At 38.7% G+C, this 22,079-nt stretch overlaps 3 protein-coding genes across 8 annotated transcripts in view; 1 reads left to right on the top strand and 2 right to left on the bottom strand.

Moving 5' to 3' along the window:
* fhod1 (formin homology 2 domain containing 1) overlaps positions 1-5,972 on the bottom strand; it is a 33,666-nt gene extending 27,694 nt beyond the window's left edge. For all 3 annotated transcript variants that reach the window (XM_062989698.1, XM_062989699.1, XM_062989700.1), the window contains exons 1-3: positions 5,650-5,972; positions 3,252-3,358; positions 135-199 (exon numbers count right to left, since the gene is read on the bottom strand). In XM_062989698.1, coding sequence (XP_062845768.1) covers positions 135-199; positions 3,252-3,358; positions 5,650-5,814 — 337 coding nt within the window. In that variant the 5' untranslated portion in view covers positions 5,815-5,972. The remainder of the gene's footprint in view (positions 1-134; positions 200-3,251; positions 3,359-5,649) is intronic.
* Positions 5,973-7,342: 1,370 nt separating this feature from the next.
* Positions 7,343-19,049, bottom strand: cars1 (cysteinyl-tRNA synthetase 1). Of its 4 annotated transcripts, none has more exons than XM_062989756.1 (23): positions 18,595-19,049; positions 16,361-16,523; positions 13,855-13,946; positions 13,675-13,763; positions 13,432-13,528; positions 13,037-13,135; positions 12,500-12,649; positions 12,112-12,252; positions 11,916-12,004; positions 11,683-11,804; positions 11,495-11,607; positions 11,263-11,391; positions 11,003-11,132; positions 10,769-10,872; positions 10,572-10,669; positions 10,119-10,308; positions 9,822-9,890; positions 9,639-9,720; positions 9,478-9,558; positions 9,216-9,283; positions 8,715-8,774; positions 8,373-8,456; positions 7,343-8,082 (listed from the first exon to the last, which is right to left on the bottom strand). In XM_062989756.1, exons 2-23 carry the CDS (start codon positions 16,371-16,373, stop codon positions 7,954-7,956), a joined length of 2,229 nt encoding a protein of 742 aa, XP_062845826.1. In that variant the 5' UTR covers positions 16,374-16,523; positions 18,595-19,049; the 3' UTR covers positions 7,343-7,953. The 4 variants fall into 4 exon arrangements, with proteins under 4 accessions (XP_062845826.1, XP_062845827.1, XP_062845829.1 ...); XM_062989757.1 differs by lacking the exon at positions 16,361-16,523 and adding an exon at positions 14,791-15,027 and having other exon boundaries at positions 18,595-18,694; XM_062989759.1 differs by lacking the exons at positions 16,361-16,523; positions 18,595-19,049 and adding an exon at positions 14,115-14,131.
* A 1,029-nt stretch (positions 19,050-20,078) lies between these two features.
* The window catches only part of mybpc3 (myosin binding protein C3), a 30,253-nt gene continuing 28,252 nt past the window's right edge, over positions 20,079-22,079 (top strand). Inside the window, exon 1 of the mRNA XM_062989600.1 lies at positions 20,079-20,135. Coding sequence (XP_062845670.1) covers positions 20,111-20,135 — 25 coding nt within the window. The 5' untranslated portion in view covers positions 20,079-20,110. The remainder of the gene's footprint in view (positions 20,136-22,079) is intronic.

Here is a 22,079-nt window from a genome sequence, read left to right as displayed (position 1 = left end):
TACCTTGCAGCCAAAGTTGTTGTTGTTTTTTCCCCCCACAATCCCATAGGAACTACTTAAAAAAGGCAGAACTGAGTGGAATATGCCGGCAGCAGACGGTATCAGAATGTGAAATGAGGGTGAAAGATTCTTACCTAGGATAGAGTGGACACGTACTGACAGCTGGGTTCGAAGGATCAAGATGGGCTTTTTACCGACACTGCAAACAGAGACAAAAACATCAGGTCATGCCAGCAGAATGAGCAAGTTGTCATTTGAGGGTAATTTGGTAACCAAAATACTTTGGTGAGGGTACTGAGCACATTCAGTGCTCATGTCAGCACTAACTTGAGCCCTGTGAAACACTCTCAGTCTGGATGCAGACGTTCAGAAGTATTTAAGTGTTAATGGGGAGGGCTGAAGGTATTCAATAGTTCAGCCATGACTATTCCACATAGGCACACAGTGAAGGAGGCCAGTGGGGATTAGGATATGGAAAGTCAGGATGATTGGAATTATAGTACAGACATGGAAACTATGCCGAGCAAGTGTCAGCAGCTAAAATCAGAGCACTTTATGGCTTTCTTAAAGGTGTACCATGTGGCTGGTCGACACAAACACTAGGTTCTTTAACCTTGCAATTAAAAAATAATAAAATACTCTTAGAGTCTTAGTGTATTTTATACACCATAGTGGATCTGGTCCACATACCAGATTATTTTCATTAGAAGGCACATATTTCAAATATTCCATTACCATCATTTATGTGGCTGGCGTCAGCACACAGCTATTAGGTAATAGGAACAAGCTTCATATAGTCATCAGTAAAAAAAACTGTCCAAAGTTCGAAATGACATCATTCCAAACCAGACATATTAAGAGCACATTAAGGATTTGTGTCCCAGCTCACTAACAAACCAAATGACTAATTTAGCTCAAGGTTTCCTCAACTATAAAGAGTCTTCCTATTATGCCAATGTGCACTGTGGAATCTTTTCCTGTTCTTTAATTTTCACTTTGTTTCCTTTTTTTGCTTATTCAGCAAAACAATGTGGTCGCTGTCCCTCCCATTCTTAGCAGAAAATGAAGACGTGGATTTCAGTGGTTTATGTTAATCATACAGGCAGCGTCTCTACAAAAAGAGCACACACATGCAGCCAGAAGAGAAAGTGTCTTTGTTGCCCGGACACACTCAAATCTGATTCTCGTCCTGCTTAGCTTGTGCACACATCAGCATTTACACTGAAAAACAAGAATGGGATTCACAGCAAAGTGGGCCTTTAGGATTTGAGTGTATTGTATAGATATTGAGTAGGCTGGAAGATAATTGATAAACAGAGCTAGAGAATGCAGGAGGAAATAGAACTAACCCTGCAAAGCTTACTTAAGCAAAATAAACCAAGTTATATGTATTTTCAGAGATTCCTGAAGGAACATTTAACTTTACTACTTCCTGTGCACTAACCACAGTACTCATTTGAGAGTTCTATCCTCCTAAACCCAAACACATGAATTATAAATTAAGTAGCTTGCTGACTATGATCAGATTTGTTTATTGGATCAAATTCGTCACAGCATTTACACACAGAACTGAAGTCACATTTTACCATTTAAAACCAAGTGTTCAAGCACTTTAAGATAAAAAGCATTCCAGATACCGGGTCAGCCCATATCCAAAAGCAAAATGACTTTGAGTGAGGCTTCTGTTGGTGATACAATGCCAATTCCGGGTGTCTGTAAGCTCTCGTGCATCATGTCCATGTCAATTTCGGATCTCAGCAGTGCTAAGCTAGTGTAATACCGCTGGGACACCTGAGCTTTTGAGATTCATTTATGGGTTGGAATTGGGAATGTCTAAATTAAGGAGAAAAATCTGAAAATGACTGGAAAACATTAAAAGATCTAATTGAGGATCTGTGACTGAACTATACATTCGTTTGTGAGACCTTAGGGTAAGTGTGACATTACTGACATTTATAACTGCTATTATAAATAGCAGTTAAGGTTGTATAACATTAATAAAAAACATCTACACACATTAATGAAAAAAAGACCAATGAATAAACCAACCACTAAGCCAGTATTCAGAAAGTGGCTTAGTTTATTAAAGTATTGTTGTTTATTGCCAGGGCATTTTTTCATGAATCACTCAAGCAGAGAGTCTAATGACTGCTAGCTGTCACGCTGTTCTCATAATATGGGATGTTTTTAGACACAATTAAATTAAATGTTGTTCGGTTTAACCATAGTATCGTGCATGGGTAGCATAGGAAAATGCCTAAAGAAATATTCCGCTTTATTACAAGCATATCTTGCTGAAAATATAATGTAATTCAAAGTTCTGTTTTTGAAATAACATTCACATCTTTCTGTGACGAACAGCTAAAGCAGATTTGAGCAGGTAAAACCTGTTGTATGGAATGTCAGGAGGACAGGCAGCATACCATGCAAATGGCATATTTACAGGATGTTTATTTATACATGGGTGCTCGGGCGGTGCAATGCTCGGGTGGCGCGTGGATTGTGGGTTGTGCAAGTAGTACATCTAGAATAGAATTGGAAATGACTAGATTGGGAGATAAAGAGGGGAAAATCCAGGAGAAAAAACAAACACAACAAAACTACCAGACTACCAAGGTCAACTAAAGTCTGTTTCCAAGCAATGATTTATTAGCAAATACATTTTACACTTGGCCTGAAAGACACAACGTCTTGTCACCATGACCAAATTACCAAGTTTCTCATTAAGTCATAGGAAACCTTCTTGGAAAAACAGTACCACCATTAGTTTTAACATGTTTAACATGTTACCCACACAAACGTGACTCATGTGGTCCAGTCACGCTCACTTCCCTCTTAACAGGAAAGTATGAATGAACGAGTGTGTGGAACACTGTGTTTGCTGTACATCAACAGTACCATGGTAATAATTCGTCTATTCTGTCCATCACAAGACCTTGCAATGCAACTGTTTCACGTTGATGTTGACATATTAATGAATAAGTAAAAACTGCAAACATTAAATCAAACTTGAATTAAAAGTTCTTAGGACTGCACATGGGCACCGCTAACAGAATAGGACAATTGTCTGTGCTGAGATTTGCATGTTCTTCCCTGTCTGTGAGGGTTTCCTCCGGGAACTTCCTGTCTTCCCCACATGCAAAAGGTTGTTTGGATACTCTAAATTGCCACTAGGTGTGTCTGTGTGTGGTGCCCTGTCCAGGGTGTATCAGCTGTTTCAAAAACTAGGCAGTATAAGACTTAATCCTTACGCTATATCATCATAGAACTGCTCCAGATCGTCCTTCTGCTCCACCAGCGAGGAATCCAGATCCAGGTAGTTTCCATTCGGAGCCACCTGTAGCGCACATTCCTCTAACTGAGAAGAAGAAACGAAAAACTTCAGTGACGTCGTTAAACATTCATAAGAGCACATTTTGAAACAAACTTCTATTCATTAAATAGCATTGGAGTGAGTGTGTATGTCAAATATGGTCACACTCATCAAGCTGACTACTGCTATGCATCTGTACTATGTAAATGAATATTTCACATAATAAGTCATTTGCAGTCGTCTTAAAAAATCCAACAACTTATCTGAATGGTCGCACTGATCCCGACATTGTGCAGCCAATTAAATGCCAAGTTCAACTGTTACATCCATAACACAGGAATGCCCCAGCATGTGGTGTGCTATTACACTTGGTACAGTGTACAGAGTAAAGACGTACCAAAAATACTACATAAAGGCCATTTGTATCGTCACTTAGAAAAAATGCCAACTTGTATGGACCACAAATGCCAACCTAAACAGAAGCCATAATAATCTCTGAGGCAGGAATGATAGGATCTCCATCTGAAGAGAATTCTTCAGTCTTATCAAACTCCTGTCCTACACTGACACTGCCACGTTTCATAGTTTACTGTAATAATGAGGATCGCTGAGGAGGCCGTTCCTGCCGCTCTTATCTTCTGCTTACAGATCCCACCCTTTCCTCAGGGATTAAGTCCACACACACACACTTGTGTATGCTTCATACAAAGTATGTAACTTTATGTAGGCTACTTTGCTGAAGTCAAACAGAACGGGAAAAGTATCCACACTGATAAAGACCTGATGGAAACCCTTAAGACTGGTAAAGACAAAGATGACTTATGAATGTTAGTCCGGTGCTGATGTATGTGAATAAATGTGACTTATTTACCTTATATGACGTGAGAAATCTAATGTAAATAAGAACAAAAGGGTGTTAACCATTCGATTATAATATCATCATATACACTGAACGTTCCCTAATCAAATGGACGTGCACTAACTTTTTTTCTGGTCACTGTTTCTCTGTCACATGTCTGACGTTTGTTTGGGTTTGGTGTTAAAGAATCAAATTAAACTAGTACCTGGTTGTACTTTTGTAAATCAGCAAACTAAAATATGTAAAGTTTGTTTCTTTGCCGTCAGCCAAAGGAGGGTGTAAGTGCAGAAGCAGTGAGTAACCTCTGACCTCCCTCCTTTTTAATTGAGCTTTTAAGGGCTCAGTGTGGAGCCATCACAAAATCAAGACAACACCAGCTACATGAAATCATGTGTTTAATGCACCTTGTCCTGCATTTGCTGGTTACGAATGTCACTCTTATTCTTTAAATAATACAGTGGGTAGGTTTGTCGCCTCACAGCGAGAAGGTCCTGGGTTCATTCCTTTCTGTGTGTAGTTTGCACGTTCTCCTCATGTTCGGGTTTCCTCCAGGAGCTCCGATTCTTTCCCACAGTCCAAAGACATGCGAGTTAGGTGAACTGGAGATACAAAACTGCCTGTGACGTGTTTGACATTGAACTTGAACTGATGAATCATGTGTAATGTAACCTGTAACTACCTGTCCTGTTATGGATGTAAACAAAGTGTAAAACATGATGTTAAAACACTAATAAACAACAATAAATATTATGACTTAAAGAACATTCTGTAAAATATGCACTAGTTTACAGTAGCACACACTGTTCAAATAATTGGGGTGCAGAGTGGGGTAGTGGTGGGGTCATGGACATTTAGAGCACATAAAATAGGGTTACTGGACAAAATAAATTTACGTTATACTCTGAATTATTCTACCTAAAAAAGTAAGCTTGTTATGGTGCTGTTAGAGGGGATTCTATGAGCCTGGGACAAAAAGGGGTCAAAGGAACATTTTTGGAAGAGCACTGTGGTGGTAGTATGGCAGTATATGGACCAGTCAGATAGCTGAAGTTTTGCTGGTGCCCCTACTGTTAAAGCAGTTATTAATTTAACACTACAGGGACATGTATTAAAATTAAAATTGGTAATAATATTATAAAATTATATTTGGAAATAGGTCAGATAGTTTCTTCACAACCAACCAGTCACTAGCTTCATTTAGAGCTTCCAAACAAACCTGCTACCAGGTTCATGTCCATCCATACACTGTCAATGTATTTATTTATTTGGGTTTTAATGACAAATATGTGTCATTTAATGGCAAAACATGTATTATATTTTTATACACGGTCAAAAAGGAAGCTTATAATATACAAATAGCAACACAAACAAACGTTTGAACCCATTTTCATCACAAAACAACTGAACTGACCTCAACTTAACAGGCTTCCACACACCTTCAGTGGTCAGCTGCATGAAACAGAGAGAGAGAACTTACCTTTAACGGAGCCTGGAGAAGTTTGTGGACTCCTGCTATCTGCTCTATGAGAGGTAAATGCTCATTAAAGTCGTACTGAGGAGGTCTGCGAGGTTCAGGGAAGTTAGTACACACGAACGGATCCGTATCCTCAAGAAACTGAACCCTGCAGGTTAACATGGTCATTTCTGAGCCCTCAAAACGCTCCGGAGAATTCAACACGAATCCATAAACGTCCTGTCAGAAAGTCTAAATAAACTCAAGTTCATTTATATAAAAAAAACTAAGTTTAGAGCTTCACTGTGTCTGGAAGAAACATGAACACACTCCACACACTCCTCCAACTTCCAGCTCCGGCTAGAAAGTGGAAAGAAACACGCCCATTCAGTTTTAAAGAGCCTGCACAAGGGAACAAAAATGGCTTTGTTCCAAATGTGTTCCTTTAAATCCCACAGGGCACTAACTAGGGTGCGAAACCCACTCATATAAGGGTGTAGGGAGCTAAGCCCAGATTAGGTGAATGTATTGGCTGGTTGTAGCTTTCAGTATAATTAAAAGGAGCCGATACCACAAAAACAATATAGTAAATCTTAAGGAAAATAGAATGTGGACTCCTGACCACAAACCACGTGCTTTAAAGTGACACATTTCCGGCTTTAACAGTCTCCACTCTTCTGGCGAGGATTTCCAGAAGATGTTGTTTAGAAATATGTACCCATAGAGAACAGAAAGTCCTTGTAACTTAGTGTAAAGGTACTGGTCTAGTAATCAGAAGGTTGCCGGTTCAATCCCGACCGCTGCCAGGTTGCCACTTTCGGGCCCTTGAGCAAGGCCCTTAACCCTTACTGTATACTGTCACACATAGATCATTTATAACGTCAGGCACGGTTTAATAAAAAGACATGGCTCGCAATCTACCTTCCAATTCATCCTGGTGTTCAGTGGCGTTAAGATCACAAATATCACTTCGCCTTTAATCACCATCGATGAGTAGTTTTGCATGTTCTTCTCGTGTCTGCACAGGTTTCCTCTCACCTTGCAAAACCATGCAAAGTTTGGGTGTGTAAAAGCAATGAAAGCAAGTAGCACCAGATGAAATGAAAGATTACTGAACACTTTTTAAAAAATCATTTTAATGGTATGTATTCTGCATTTCAGTCTCAATTAGGATCAGACAACTGTTTAATTAAATCCTTAATCCACAGAATAATAAATGTAAATAGAAATATGCAAAATGATAAACTGTAGCGACCCCTAACGGTAGCAACCGGGAAATTCATTCATTCAAATGATTAATTCAAGTGGAGGAAAAAGTATTTACTCCCCATTTTAAGCTATTTTTGGTTTAACCTTTGGGTCTGATGTCTTGTTAAAACATTCTGATTTAGTTTCATAGTTGATGTGATTAAATCATTCTATTGATGTTTCCCCTGATGATGTGAAATGCCTTAACACTGCAAAGTTATAACCCAGTATCCTCATCCCTAAGCAGCTGAGGAAACCACTTCAACTTTGCATTGATTTCTGATATTTGCAGATTTTAAATCTAGAACTTGATTAATTTTATATAACATTTACCACAAAATGTGTTTTCTAATTTTCTGTGAGATTAAACCAGACGGGCTAGCCTTCTGCCTGCGCTAAAAGGGAGAAAATGCATAAACAAAATATAAAAGAAACACTAAAATACCTTTAATTTAATAAGTAGGATTTATTTAAAGATCCACATGTTTTGTATTAATTAAAGTTCCACAGAAATTGACAACATACAGTATTTTAAATGAACTATCAAAATCCTATGTAGTTTTTTTTAGCTCCTCAAAATCTTTCCAACTTTTGTTTAACGTTCTCGATGATGAGTACAACATTTGAGTAAAAATGAATCAATCATACGTGTCACTGTGCTCGTTACATTAGTCATCATGTTATTGGTACTGTAAACAATGCTTTAGTGACAAATCTTTATTTCCCCTACACCCCACAATTGCAAATACCCTTCACAGACTAGATTAAAAAACCTTCAATATTAGAAAAAGACAGCAATCCCAGATGCTTACTGTTCTTCAGCTTCTAAACAAAGCTTAGACGTTTTACAGTAATGTGTTCCTGTCTCTGAAGCAATGTTTAAAGCTCTAACACGTAAACACCCCTGATTTCCTATCAGCGTCATGTACATAAGATAATGTGCACAGTGTCCAGGCTTAGCACAAGGACCCACACATGAAAACTGTAAGCATCGCTGGTATACACTTGACAACAAGACAAAAGCAGCACAGACAGTATGGGCGGATTGCAGGCCCTAACAGATTTGAACTCCAAGCATTCTCAACTTCCGTTCTGGGAAGTCTGGAGGTACTCATTGTACAGCTTTTCCTGTGCTTCGTAAAGCTTGCGAAGCTTTTTGGCCTGCCCCTTGCTCAGCTCCTTCCCTTCTACGTCATGTGTTGGGAAACCCTGTGCATACAAACATAGATAGAAATATTTTAACAGATTTACCTTAAAAGTAGAGTTTGAAAAATCCTGATTTATATGGCAGTGTTAGCTCGGTGGTTAAAGTACTGCCAGTTCAAGCCTCACTACTACCAGGTTCTTACTGCTGGGCTGATGAAAAAGGCCCTAAACCTCAAATGCTTAAATTGTATAATAATTGTAATTCATAATTCATTGCAAATGTGAATGAATCAAGTAGCACATTAATTCCTGAAAACATTAATGCTTGTAAAATTAAAAAAGAGATGCGCTACCGTATCATCAAAGCTGGAATACTTGTCCGTTTCTGAGCGGAACATCTCATTAGGTGGAATCCTCATCTTGGCCAGTTTGGCCATCTGTAAGATAGAGAAGAAGAACCAACAAAAATGAGTCGTTTGGATGAGAAGCCTACAATCAAAATATAAACTCACCACCTGAGGCAAAGTGGTTAAGGAACTAGACTAGTAATCAGAAGGTTTGGTGCTGGTGCTGCCCGGTGATGGACTGGCACCTTGCGCATACCTGACCTGTGCCCAGAGTTTCCGGGATGTGCCGGATCTACAGCACCTCACCACACAAAAATGAAGCAGGTGAACAAGGTTCAGGTTTTTTACCTCTTGTTCCTGTTTCTTTCTGGCTGCCTCCTCTTTCTTCTTTTTCTTTTCCTCCTCCAACTATTTAAAAGAAGAAAAACAATGAAAATCAGAATATCTGACACAATATTACACAAGCAAACTGCATTTTAAACTGGCCTGAGTCTCATTCTGCAGACATGTCATCAAAGACTCAACCAATCAATGACCAGGTTAAAGCCGTAGTAAAAATAATAATAAAATAAATTAAAATGTGCCGATAGGTTTGCTCAGTTATAAGTTTTATACATGAACAGGATGCTATAAGCTTGTTGGTTATCAGTTAAATAAATTTGGCAAAAAATTGCATTACTGGTCTCAGCATTTCTCTTTTTTTAATGCTATGTTGCACATGTCTAAAATCTACAGCTGTTTCTGTGTAGCTACAGTATAATTTAGTCTGGTTACTTTATTAAGCAAAATATGCAGCATGCAGTCATTAGTAGTGTAAATTCCAAACGCTGAACAAACAAAGGTAACGACCTTCTTTTTCTCCTCCTTCTCCTTCAGAAGCGTCTCTTTGTCCACTAGCTTCACCACAGTACGAAGCCCTTTACAGATTCACAACACAGACATCAGGTAAGATTAAGACAATGCAAATAGCACAAATAAAAGAAATCAAAACCGAGCAATGATGGATGAAGGGATGGCTAAGCTGACGAGGGAAATAAATGGTGCTATTTTGCAGGAAACCTGCTCGATATTATATCATTGTCTTATATACTGGTAAATTGAACGGGTATACCTTCGTGATCTTCTAGTCGGACTCCAAGCTCTGGTAAAATGTCATCCCTTACTGCATCACACAGCTGGAGCACCTCGGTCACTGTCAACAAAACAAGTCCTTACACTGTTGCTCGAACGTTTTATCTGGGTGTGTCATTATCACAGGGAAATTAAATGTACCTTTATGTTCCCTTGCGATTTTTCGAACACTTTCTCTGAACTCTGATAATACGTTCAAATAAGGCATGACGGTAGTCTCCAGCTATATGACACAAATACAAGCACACATTAAACACAAATAAACTATAAACTGAAGATGAACTCCTACAGTAACAACAAGTTAAACCGACTACTTTTACTTACATCAACATTCTGGTCATTTCTTCCAACAGGAAATCCAATAGGTTCTGTTCCCTCGATTGCCCCAAACGTCTGTTAAAAAGGCCATAAGGAATTCAGTTCTATTATTTGACACAAATAGAAGAGCCTTCGTACACAAATGATCATATTTATTATTTTATTAGGTTATAGGTTTCATGAATGGCACTAGATCAAATCAGCTACAGTAGGGTCAAAAGTCTGAGCGCACTAGTGAAAAACTTCTATTTCATTTGCTTTGTATCTTTAATGTTCTCATGATTTGTATCAGGTAGAGCTCACCTTGAACATGTCAGTGAGGTAGTGAGCAATGCTCTGGAGCAGCATACGGTTGGGCAAAAGTTTTGCACTCTTTCTGGCAGCCACATAGGTATTGCTCTGACCCACCAGTGCCCTCATCTCCTCCAGCACGGAACGTGTGTCGATATTGTCACACAGAGCCTCGTGAATGGCTTCTTTCTTCTCATAGAAACTACATGGCAAACGCAAACAATATATAAGCTGTTTGTGCTGTACATTTATTTTGTGAGATGAGTCATTGTGAAGGATTTTAATAACATGGAAATATGACATTTAAACTCAAAAGCTTGGGATCTCAGTACTGTTGGGCTAGTGTGTTTTACTGTAGCGTCACCAGAGCACCCCAAACTGTACTAAATTTAGTCCGAAACACTGATATAAATAAAAAATATACTAAGCTACACCATCTCACAGCCAGAAGGACCTGCTGCTGACCTTTTGTTTAGTTCAATCTCCTCCGCTTCCCATTTCTCATACTGGCCTGTGATATCAGTAGGAGTCCTCAGGATGTCCTTAACGTTTAGGAAGAACTCCTATCAATACAGAGAAATATGTTTAGCATTGTTACACACAGAGGGAAATGAATGCCATTTACACTGCACATTGCAGACGATTGCAGCAAATGAACTTACATTCATGAATTTCTCATACTGGATGGCAGACTCCATGGTGTTAATGGAATAATCCAGCGTGTCCTTCCATGAGTGCATCAGGAAGGCCAGGCGCAGCTGCCTTGCTGTGGAGGAAAAACCCAGTCTGATTAATGGAATAATAATGTATACTTGATGTAACATAAAATAATAAAATAAATAATGCCATGTTATAAAATTGAGTCTAAAAGACTGTTAAGTGTGTGAGCTGCTGACCTGTGTTTTTGGCGAGGGCATCTTTGATGGTAATGAAGTTCTTCAGAGACTTGGACATCTTGCAGCCAGCAATAGTAAGGTGGCCCGTGTGTAAGAAATAGCGCACCCAGTGATCGTTGTCAAAGTAGGCCTACAGAAACAACCATAAAACTTAGAAGATCTAAAAGCAATTATTAGAAGGGGCGTTCAACTTAGAATGAGTCTTTTTTTAAATTTATTTTTCCTTTTTTCACCCCAAAAATATGAAAGATAATCTGCACCTCAGACTGCGCCAGTTCATTGTCGTGATGAGGAAAACGCAGGTCAAATCCTCCTCCATGAATATCCATAGATGTGCCCAATATAGACCCAGCCATGGCTGAACACTCAATGTGCCATCCAGGTCGTCCCTTTTTTTACAGACAGGGAATGTGATCAGCCACATAAAATAATATTGTCTCTTCTAAGAAAGTAAAAAGCTATTAAATAAAGCGTTTGAAGGTGTTTATCTACCTTTCCCCACGGTGATTCCCAGGATGGCTCCCCTGGCTTAGACGCTTTCCATAGGGCAAAGTCATTCTGAGAACGTTTTTCACTTAGTCGGTCTGCAGAGATACTCAGGTCTCCTACGAAACAAGATTCAAGCATCATTAACAATGATTTAAATTAAGTCTTCATCAGTTTAGCAAATAGCAACCAACCTTCTCCCTCCTGGAGAGCTTTCTGATCCCCCACTGCCTCTGGCACCAGTTTGGCATATGAATGCCCTGAGTTAGCATCAAACTTTGCAGTGTCGAAATACACTGAGCCATTAGACTCGTAGCTGCACAAAGAAAACACATAATAAATGATTTAACAATAATTCCACACACACACACACACACACACACACACACACAGTACGTTCTGTTCAGCAGAATGCAATAATACTAACCCATATCCATTGTCCACTATTTTTTGGACAAACTCTACGATCTCTGGAACGTATTCACTGACACGTGTGAGGACGTCTGGAGGAAGAACCTGTAATGAATACACAAAAGTGCAGAGTGCCAATTCAGATCTGAAACCTATTCAGGCACTTTATGAACCATACTGCTTCATAAGCTAAAATTGAAAGCTTTACTTACGTTCAGGGCATCCATATCTTTGTGATACTCGGCCTCCCAGAATTTTGGCAACAGGGAGAATATGGAGTTTTCTGTAACTTGGCTGCCAAATTGGGAATCCAACCAGTCAGACAGAAGATCCTTAGATTCTTCTAACAAAACCTAAACAAATAAAATCCAAAGCAGGAAAAAACATCCATGTCTTTTAGTTCTGATAGAAACTGGTCAGTTAGTTTTTACATTTAAAGTCACTCTAAAAATATGGTTCACATGGTTAGGTAACGATTATTCATATTATATCATATCATGACAAATTGTCAATGATTTGATGCATTTTCCGCTGGCTGTCATGTCAATACATCCATTACTCAATACAGAAACAAATACAAGGCTTAGATTGTGGTCTCACCTGAGCACGGCTGTGAACAGCAGCTTCCTCTGCTTTGCTCTGCATCGCTTCCTGTAGAGGAGTCAGTGCAGTGGTCACCGCTGCATCAAGTCTCTCAAACATCTGCTTCTTATCTGGGTCTGTGGTTTCGGCAAGCTTGGCTTTGAAGGGCTAAAACAACCCAACAAAAATCATTCATCACTTAAATGTAAACATTCACAAAGTGAGTTTTTTATTTTTTATTTTGCATTTATCAAAAGAAATCTAGTATATGTAATAAATAAATGTACTTATACACCTAACTACATAAACTATATGGCCAAACAATATGGACAGGCCATCTAAGTATAGAGTTCTGGTGTTTTGGCCACAGCCATTGCTATTAGATTTATAAAATAAATGACAATTAATGTCCAACTTTGTATGTGAGATTCTCTTTTCCAGTATGATTGTGTACCTGTGCACCAGCATGGCTTTGCCACGTTTGGTGTAGCCTGTACAGAGGCTACACCCTGACCTCAAGCTTACTGAACACCTTTGGGATGAATTTTATATCACCTCTCTTGCAGCCAGGACATCCTGGAGGATCTGGGAGGCGCTTGGCTTCTTGGCTCTGTACTGCTCCAGCAGGTGATTCTGTCTGGCTCTTTTAATGATCTGAAACACAAAAAGATGTAAACGTTCAAACTGAACCTGGTAAAAGCAAACACGTTACAGAATCGATTTAGGTTCGAATTAGCTTTTTGTGTCACTAAGCAGCCTGCGTTTGGGAAAAGCTATATAATTACATCCTGCATTTCTGAAGCAATTTTTGTTAGAACTTTTTTTATTACTATACTCAGTTATAACAGATGGACTTGAATCAATTTTGACTGATAAGTAAAAGAGAAATTCGGTTTAATATATAAGTATGAAAGATAAACATGGTGTAATAAAAACATTTTAATTCTTACTTTGTCATCAATGTCAGTGATGTTCATGCAGTAGAAGACGTCATACTTAAAATAGGACATCAATATTCTTCGAAGAATATCAAAAGAAATGTAGGACCTTAAAGAACAAGAACATTCCACCATGAAAACGGATGAACACAGTGTGTAGAAACAATTCCAACAAGGCTCTTAATTAACAATCTTTCACGCCTTCAAGAATCCACAGAAGCAAGTGTGAAAAAAAATGCCCATGATGGGTGTTACCTGGCATGACCCATGTGGGAGGCGTCATAGACTGTGGGGCCACAGCAGTACCAAAGCACTTTGTTTCCATGCTGTGGGACAAACACCTCCTAAAAATGTCGAACAAGCAACCACACTGTCAGCAGGTGTAACAATGACAAATCATTCAAACGAAACATTTGACTAGTGGTGGTGACTTACCTTGCTTCGAGTGAGACTGTTGTAAAGCTTTAGTTTCGGAAGTTCAGTTCCATTCGGAGGAGACCACGGGGGCTGTACCCTCTTTCCTTTTACTGAAAGACAAAGTGCATCAAATATCAGTACAAACACATCAATGATAAATAAATGCAAATGTTAATGAAGAGAGCAGGGCACACCATGACTTATGTGCTTGAGTACTTAAGAAAGTGCTTAAAATATCAGACTGCAAACCATTATATAACAAAGTGTATGCTACAAACCATTTCCTGACTGTGCTCCAGTGCAAGGTTCATGGGCATGGTTTGCAGGATGTTGTAGAAAAGATGCAGTGGCTTACACAGAGACCTGACCGCAACCTTACGATGATTGCAAGCCAGTGCCTGACATTACATATGCTCTTTTGATTGAAAGGGCACACTCCAAAATCCATGGTTTTGAAATAGGGGGTCTAACACGCTAACGGTCAGGTCGACATAGTTTTGGCCATATAGTGTGTGTATGTGATGTGACAAGCATGTATGTTAATGGAATTTAGCAGACGCTTTCATCCAAAGCAACGTACAGTTATGACTGAATACCATGCAACCAATTGAGGGTTAAGGGTCTTTCTCAGGGGCCCAACAGTGGATATTTGATGGTAGAGGGGATTGAACCGGCAACCATCTGATTACTAGTCCAGTACCCTAACCACTGAGCTACCACTGCCCTAAAAATACAAGCACTGATGACAGGAAACACAAAGCAGCATTTAAAAGATGCTATTTCATCACCCGGTGTTTAGAGATTTGTATCAGATTGTATCAGTAGGATTTAATCGCAGATCGTAGACCTAAACACAACAAGCTCAAACTAACCCAGCCTAACACTGATACACAAATCACCATCACATCCTACTGCTTCCTACACATGCACTACTCTTCCGCCCTCTCTACTCACTGGCATCTGAGGCCCGGCCGTTGGTTTGAGGCTGCAGGGCGCTTATGTGCCTGTACCAGCGCTGAGCATGCACATGCAGCGGCGAAGGAGGGGAACCGCAAAAAAGAGCAAACGCTTCTGTGTCCGCCTCTGAGGGCTCATAGCCGGCCAGGTAACTGCGACTTCTCAGGTACTCGTTCAGAGCCTCTGATCTGCGGCTGTCCTCACTTATACGCAGTAAGAAGCCATAATCAAAGGCTGGGAAGACACATACACAGAAACAAATCCAGAGACAGCAGGGGAAAAAAGGCTCAGAATAATCAGGGCTGGACTCAACATCCCATAGAAAATCAGTATGTGGCCTAGACAAAGATCAATGATCTTAAAACAGAGATAGTTGTTAAGCTGTAAAGAATGTTTTGTGTTTTTTAGCCTAGAACCAGTTTGTGCTCCTAGAGCACTTTCATAATTTTAACATCTCAGGATCATCCACATATAATATAATCTTATCCATACATCATAATTTAGTCTGGTACATTAATTACTCCTTTTCATTACACGCAATAACAGAAATAGAACTGTGTACTGCTTGCTATAATTATATTCTCGAATCACTTCAACGTATCTGAGTTTATTGTACACTGTTCTTAATGTCAGGCTCTAAATGAAACTAAAAGCTGAACTGTCTGTTCTTTTACTACAGCATTTGGTTGTGGTATTTAAGCAAACTACAATTATTTTCAAACACATTTTATGATGCAGATTTATTTATTAGCCTTTTATATACTAGTATAGCAAAAATCATATTTTACAGTACATGCAATGTTTTATCACATTTACATATGGAGTGACTTTTCTTCAGACCCCATGTAGTGCACCTATCTAGCCCACATTTAACTGTCCATCAGACACGTATGTCACATGTATGCAAAAAAATGACCTTATACCCTATATGATGCACCTATGTAGTCCACTTATGTAGTGGGTGTCTACAGGATGTGATATCATGCATATATGTACAGGACATATGTAGTGCACCATATGGGATTCAGGTAGAAATTTAAGCATGGACATATTTACAGTTTGGAAAGTAAACAGACTGTGTTTATTCAATACCCGAGGCAGTACACCAGAGTATTACATTTGAAACTGTCTATCAGACATGACATGCAATGCAATGCAATAAACACAGAAAAATACAACATCACACCCTGTATGTAGTGTAATACACATATGACACCAACCTGAAGGTGTCAACTGGACATGTGCAGGACAATTATTTGTACCCTATGTAGTGCACCTATGTACAGAGCCATATGGTACTGAGGCTGAGATTTAAGCAGGGGCATATTCACTGTTTATAACGCGTTAGAAAACCATATAGAAGCCATTAAGCTTTTGTCAATTACAACAAGTGAAAGTAAAAATCACATACAGCATCCTTAAAGAGCTGAGAATGCTTAGATCTGAGTGGCAGCACTAATACCAACATAAACCAATAACAACTCTAATCATTCATTCTACATGTTTTAATCTGTAATAAATATAATCAGTAATATAACGAGCTATCAGTGGCTATAACAAGTATTACCTTGATCTGCCATGTTACTGTGTCGCCGGGATCTGATGCAACAATGAACGTGTCCGGTTAACCCACCAAGCCTTTCTCTCTCTCCACCCGTATTCGGACAAACCCCGCCCGATACACGCAGAGTGGCTAATGAATCAGACTCGTGAGTCGGACTGTTCGAGTCCTGAAATTGGAATCGACTCTAAATGACAACGTACAGGGAATCGATTCTCCAAACAAATCTTCTTAATAATAAGTTCTTAAACTGGGAATTAAAACAGCGAAATAAGAATTAAATACATAATACATCATCATAGAAAGACATCCTGACACTGTATAGCAAATAAGTTTGTCTTGTTTAATAGTTTTACACGTTACGTTGATGTTTTTCTAAAATAAGAAACTATCAGAATGCTGGTATAGATAGTTGTTAGCATTATACTCATCTTTTATAACTACCGTAATTATATAATAATATAATTTATTGTTTGTGAATACTGTTAAATAAATTACAGCACCTATTTTCGCATTTACACAGCCTATTGGCCAATCACAGTCCAGGAGGTAGGATATACCGGAAAATGGGTAGGAAAGTCATAACAGACTAGAACAGCTGATCTATAAATCATACACTGAGCATGATAGGGCTACATATGAGTACATATGAGTTATAGATCTTTTTTTGTAATTTCGATGTTTTTCTCAAAATAAAAGTGCCTTTTTGTTTTCTAATTTAATCTTTGTGGTTGGATCTTTAATTTTAATATAAGCAAATATAAATAACATAATGAATCACTGACAGAAATAAATACTGCTATAAAATTTTTTTCAAATTAGCAATGTATTATTAATATTTAATAATAAATTGCTAAATAGATAATGCCAGTCGGTGCATATATACTATTAGACTTTGCATTGTTTTAAAATAAAAAAAAAACAACTTAACCCTGGCTAGGGTTGCAGTGGGTCCAGCACTGTCACTGACAAGTTTTGCTTGGCTTTTTTTAAACGTCCCAAAACAATAAAATCCAAAATGTAGATGTTGTAAGTCAAAATAATTCCACTAGATGGCACTACAGGATAAACCACCGAGCATACTGTGTTTCTTAGTGATGTTTGACAGGCCATCATGCCATTCATTCATTCTGTTCTCTCAGCCTCACTGAACATTTTTGGGATAAACATCAGTGCCTGACCCAGCAAATGCCCTTTTGACTGAATGGACATGAATTCTCACAGACTCCACTGTGGTTGTTATATTAATGCCTGTGGTTTGGCCTATTCACCAACCATGACTTTAATTATTTTTATGGCAGTAATACAATATTTGTTCTTAATACACATGTTCAGGCTATGCTTACCCTGTTTGTATGGTCCACTTTTCTTTTCCAAACATATATTATACATGGCTGATTAGTTATACACACCCCATTAATTTTTAACAGTCATGTTAGTTATGTTAGTCATAACATGACTCCCCAAGCATTCAGCACAGAGTCAGTCATTCACCAGGTTTGTTTTACAGCTGTGAATAACTTTGATGGTCATTTCAATAATTAAAAGGTTTTAATATAGAATTCCTAGTTAATTAGGTATTTTGTGATCATTTATGTGAACACAGCTTAAAACACTGAAGTAACTATAATATAAAGGCCTGTACTGTACTATCAGGCAGTGTCAGTGTCTTGTACAAGCAAGTACAAGCTGTGAGAGTAACTTTATACCACTAGTATCCTGGTCAGGGTGGGTCCAATTTCCCCGGAATCACTGGGCACAATGCAGTAACACACCACAGACAAGATGTCAATCCATCGTGTGCCTTCCATTAGTAAGATTATTTTCTTCCTGTGATGACCAATGTACGTGAAGGTAGTTCCCAGAAAGTGACAGACATTACAACACTACTTTTTTTAACATGGCAAGATAGGTTATTGAATGTATGTTTGTATATTTATGTTTAGCTTGTGTTAAGGTGCACGTCCACACATCAGACACATCATACAAGCAATGTGCATCACAAATCCTACATTCTATCATAATGTACAAGGTTCCCTTCTGTGTTACCACTGTGTATGTTATTTCTACACTGTGTATGTTTGTCCACACACGTCTGACAACATTCCATCTCTTCATGCTTCAGCTGGTCTTCTTGGTACTGTGGCTAGGTAGAGAGAAGTCCAGCCAGAGGCAATATTTAGGCATGACATGAGATGAGTGGCATTTAAAAGGACCTTATGGCAGCATGAAAAACCTACCTCCTTTAGTCACTGTTGTGTTCTCAACCTGGCATGCTGTTATTGCTGCTGGTCTCTGCTGTTTGTCATCTATAACAACGAGTGGTGCTGACAGGTCTGGCCATCAGGGTCAAAGAAAGACGTGGCTCGATGGTAGGGAAGTACAGAGAAACAGAGATTAATGTATAAAATTGTTTGTCATTAGCTTCATGTAACTCAGAACAAGTGTAGAATACATTCTCTTCAGTAATGTTTAGTAAAATATTTTGTATCTTATTATGGAGTATAACAGTGGTGGATTTCAGTTCAGTACTAAGCAAACGTGCAGTTAGTGTGAACAGTTTGACAGTTGAGAAGTTGATGATGATCTGAGCAGAAAACTGCCCGCCTGATGAGGCTGTTCTTTAAAGTTCTTCATGTTGCAGTCAATGTTGCCACCAGGATAAGCCTCACAATGGGACGTTTAATGGTACAACTTGAATAATAACCCAATAACTACAAGCCACAATATTGCTTTGCCTTGGGCTAATCCTTTAGCCATGCAAGGGCAGAGTTACATCTGGCGTCTCTCTGTTACAAGACGATTATCACACCATGACAAGGTAGGAAGGCATACAGGCTTTAAAGCATAGTGATGCCACATGCATTACCCTCCTCATATTCCATCCCCTTACTTTAAACCAACTCATGTTCAAGCTGGGCGGCAGTTTGTCTCTGTGTCATTCAGAAATCAGGAAATATGGGCAGTGTCAGAGCTGTATTTGACCTTCTTATTGTTGTCTTTGACTTTCCTGGGGAAGACTTTCTTGCTAAGCTGTACATTCAAAAAGATACCAGCCTGAAGATACCAGCAGCACAGCACTACCAGTGATCATGTTCTGGATAGTCTTGGTGAAATGTTGTACGTGCAAGTTTTGAGGTCAATGCCGGTGTCAGTATCACACATAAGCCAAACATCAACTGGAAGACAAAACATGTATTGGAGTCAGTGTCAAAGTAGTGTTTTTTTCAAAGACAAAATGTAAAAGTACAATGTTTAATCATTTGTATAACTAATAAATAAACTAGTATAGATAAACATAGTCAAAGTATGTATGGAAACACAGTCGAGTGCTATGCTGTCTACAATCCATAGGTCTTTCTGTCTTTTTTTAACCCCTTCTTCAAAGGGATGAAGACTTTTTCTAGAGTCAGAAACTAAATTTAACCCCAGCTCCTCACCCCATCTGTTGACTTTCCTCCCATCTGTTATCCCCTTACCTCCATCCACCGACAGCCTCTCTGCCTCTGTCAATTAGCTAAGGTGTCGGTAGAGTGGCCGAATATACGGAAATGGAAGAATGAATTGGGGGGTGGGTTTAGGATCAGAAGTATGTGCTCATTATCTTAGGGGTTGGATGTAAATGGTAGGACTGAGGGAGGGATGGGAGGGATAAAGGGAGGGTGTAATGATAGGAACTATTAAAAGAGAAGAAGAGTGGGGTCCACAAAGTCTAAACCTCCAAACCGGAAAGGAACAAACAAACGTGAATGCGGGATGCCAGAACCAACTAAAAAAGCAGGTAATGGCATTTAGTTTGTAAATTAATTGCTTCCATGCCAGTTTTTAGGAAACCTGAATAGTAAACAATAACTGAAAGCTTATTAATTGCAATTGCATTACACTATTTAAAATAAAGGTGACAGAAAAGGGTGTTTTAGATGGTGACATTAAATTATTTTTAGTTCATTGTGGCACCAAAATAATCAAAATGATTCTTTTGGACCCACAATGGTATAGCAAAGGTGTTACTAAAACATTTCTGGCACCTTTATGTTTTATAATACATTGTTTCTTTTGGGTTTCCACTTCACTACAAACCTTTATTTAAAAAAGCAACATTTTATTCGCAATATTTCAGAGGTTGCCATTAATTATGAAATGATCTTTACAAGAGGATGGGACCACGGCCTAAACAGTGTAAACCGATGCTATTAGAAAGACTAATTATGGCTGAAACATGACGAATCACATGGCTTTGTGTAAACAGGAATACTAACAAGTCTCACAGTGCCATGTGTGACCATAGTCAGCTTTCCAAACTGTAAAAGAAAACACACCTGTCATCTGTGCTGCAGTTCATTCCAACCTGTTTGTGCTCATCAGCAGCAGATATGATGATGGGCTGTGACTGGAAACAGAATATTAATTTTAGTTCCTAATCATGTTTTATCACAGAACTGAAGTCTATATTGTATATGTATAATGTTTCCTCTTGCCATTAAATGTTCAGTCATTTTTTAGGTATAATTTCTCTTGGAAATCCAAACACAGTCAATGCACAGGGAACATTTGTGCCAGGACTGCAAGCTATTTTTGCAAATACCTGTGCCCATCCATAATTGTCATTTTGATTTAGCATTTCCTGTAATGTACCACGTGCCAATAATATAACAAACCAATATCTTGTTGTGTCTACACTCTGAACCACGCCACAACAAGCATCCAGTTACCTAATACTAAGCAAATCCTGTTTTATTTGATAAGCTGTTGTTGAGCTGCGTGTGATAAAATAAATGGCATGTAAATCGTGTGGACTTTAAGCGACCTGACTAAGCAATTTGTATTATTAGACTGTGAGACTGTGCAATAGACTGACAAACTCAGTTCATCTTTGTCTCTTTCCCCGCAATGTCCAGTTGATTTTTACACTGATTAGATTACCCTGACCTTGATTTGTTGCCACCTTGCCCTCACAGTAATGTGCTCTTTTGGATCAGGTCCAAAACAACTGTCCATTGTAAATAGAAGCTCGGCTATTCGTCCAATTGTATTAAGGTCAGTTTTGACATTGCAAATTATTGTTCCAGGGTGTTTGTGAAAGAGGATTATATGTATCACACATCCATCAACATCAAGTATAAGCCTTTCCTGACAGGAGCTATAACTATTTCAAAGAAGAACCGTGTCACCCACCTGTCTGTCCTAACTTCGGTTCTGGTGACTGTTTACTCGCCCAGTGCTGTTGCCCGTCTTTGTCTCAGACCTTTTAGCCCAGACATGCTGTCTTGTAACTGAACATGGAGGATTTAAAGACAGTTAACTTTAATATCATGACTTGTACCACGTACACCACAGCAATAAAGGTCGTTTGGAACTCTGAAATCTGTGCCAGTGAAGAACAGATAATGTGAACACACCACAGTTTTTAAATAGCAAAGGAGAGAATGGAAGTAACAGTGCCATTCTTCCAATGCTTGCTGAACCACTAAAATAGAGCCCAGCTAATCCCCTCACAGCTATGTGTGGTTTGGTCATAGTGTCTGATCAAAGAGCTCGTTCATTGTAGGAAGACATATGGTTTCTATTTTTGAACATTACTTAACATTACATAACATTATTTTTGAAATTTTACATTAAAGTAAAACAAAAGTAAAAAAAAAAAATCAATAGTAATATGAAAAACTAAATACAGGATCCAAACAGAGGGGTTAGTTAGAATTGCGCACCATATATTCCAAGGTAC

The sequence above is a fragment of the Trichomycterus rosablanca genome, chromosome 27 (assembly GCF_030014385.1).
Source record: "Trichomycterus rosablanca isolate fTriRos1 chromosome 27, fTriRos1.hap1, whole genome shotgun sequence".
Classification (NCBI taxonomy): Eukaryota; Metazoa; Chordata; class Actinopteri; order Siluriformes; family Trichomycteridae; genus Trichomycterus; species Trichomycterus rosablanca.
This window is presented reverse-complemented; position numbering and strand designations above follow the sequence as displayed.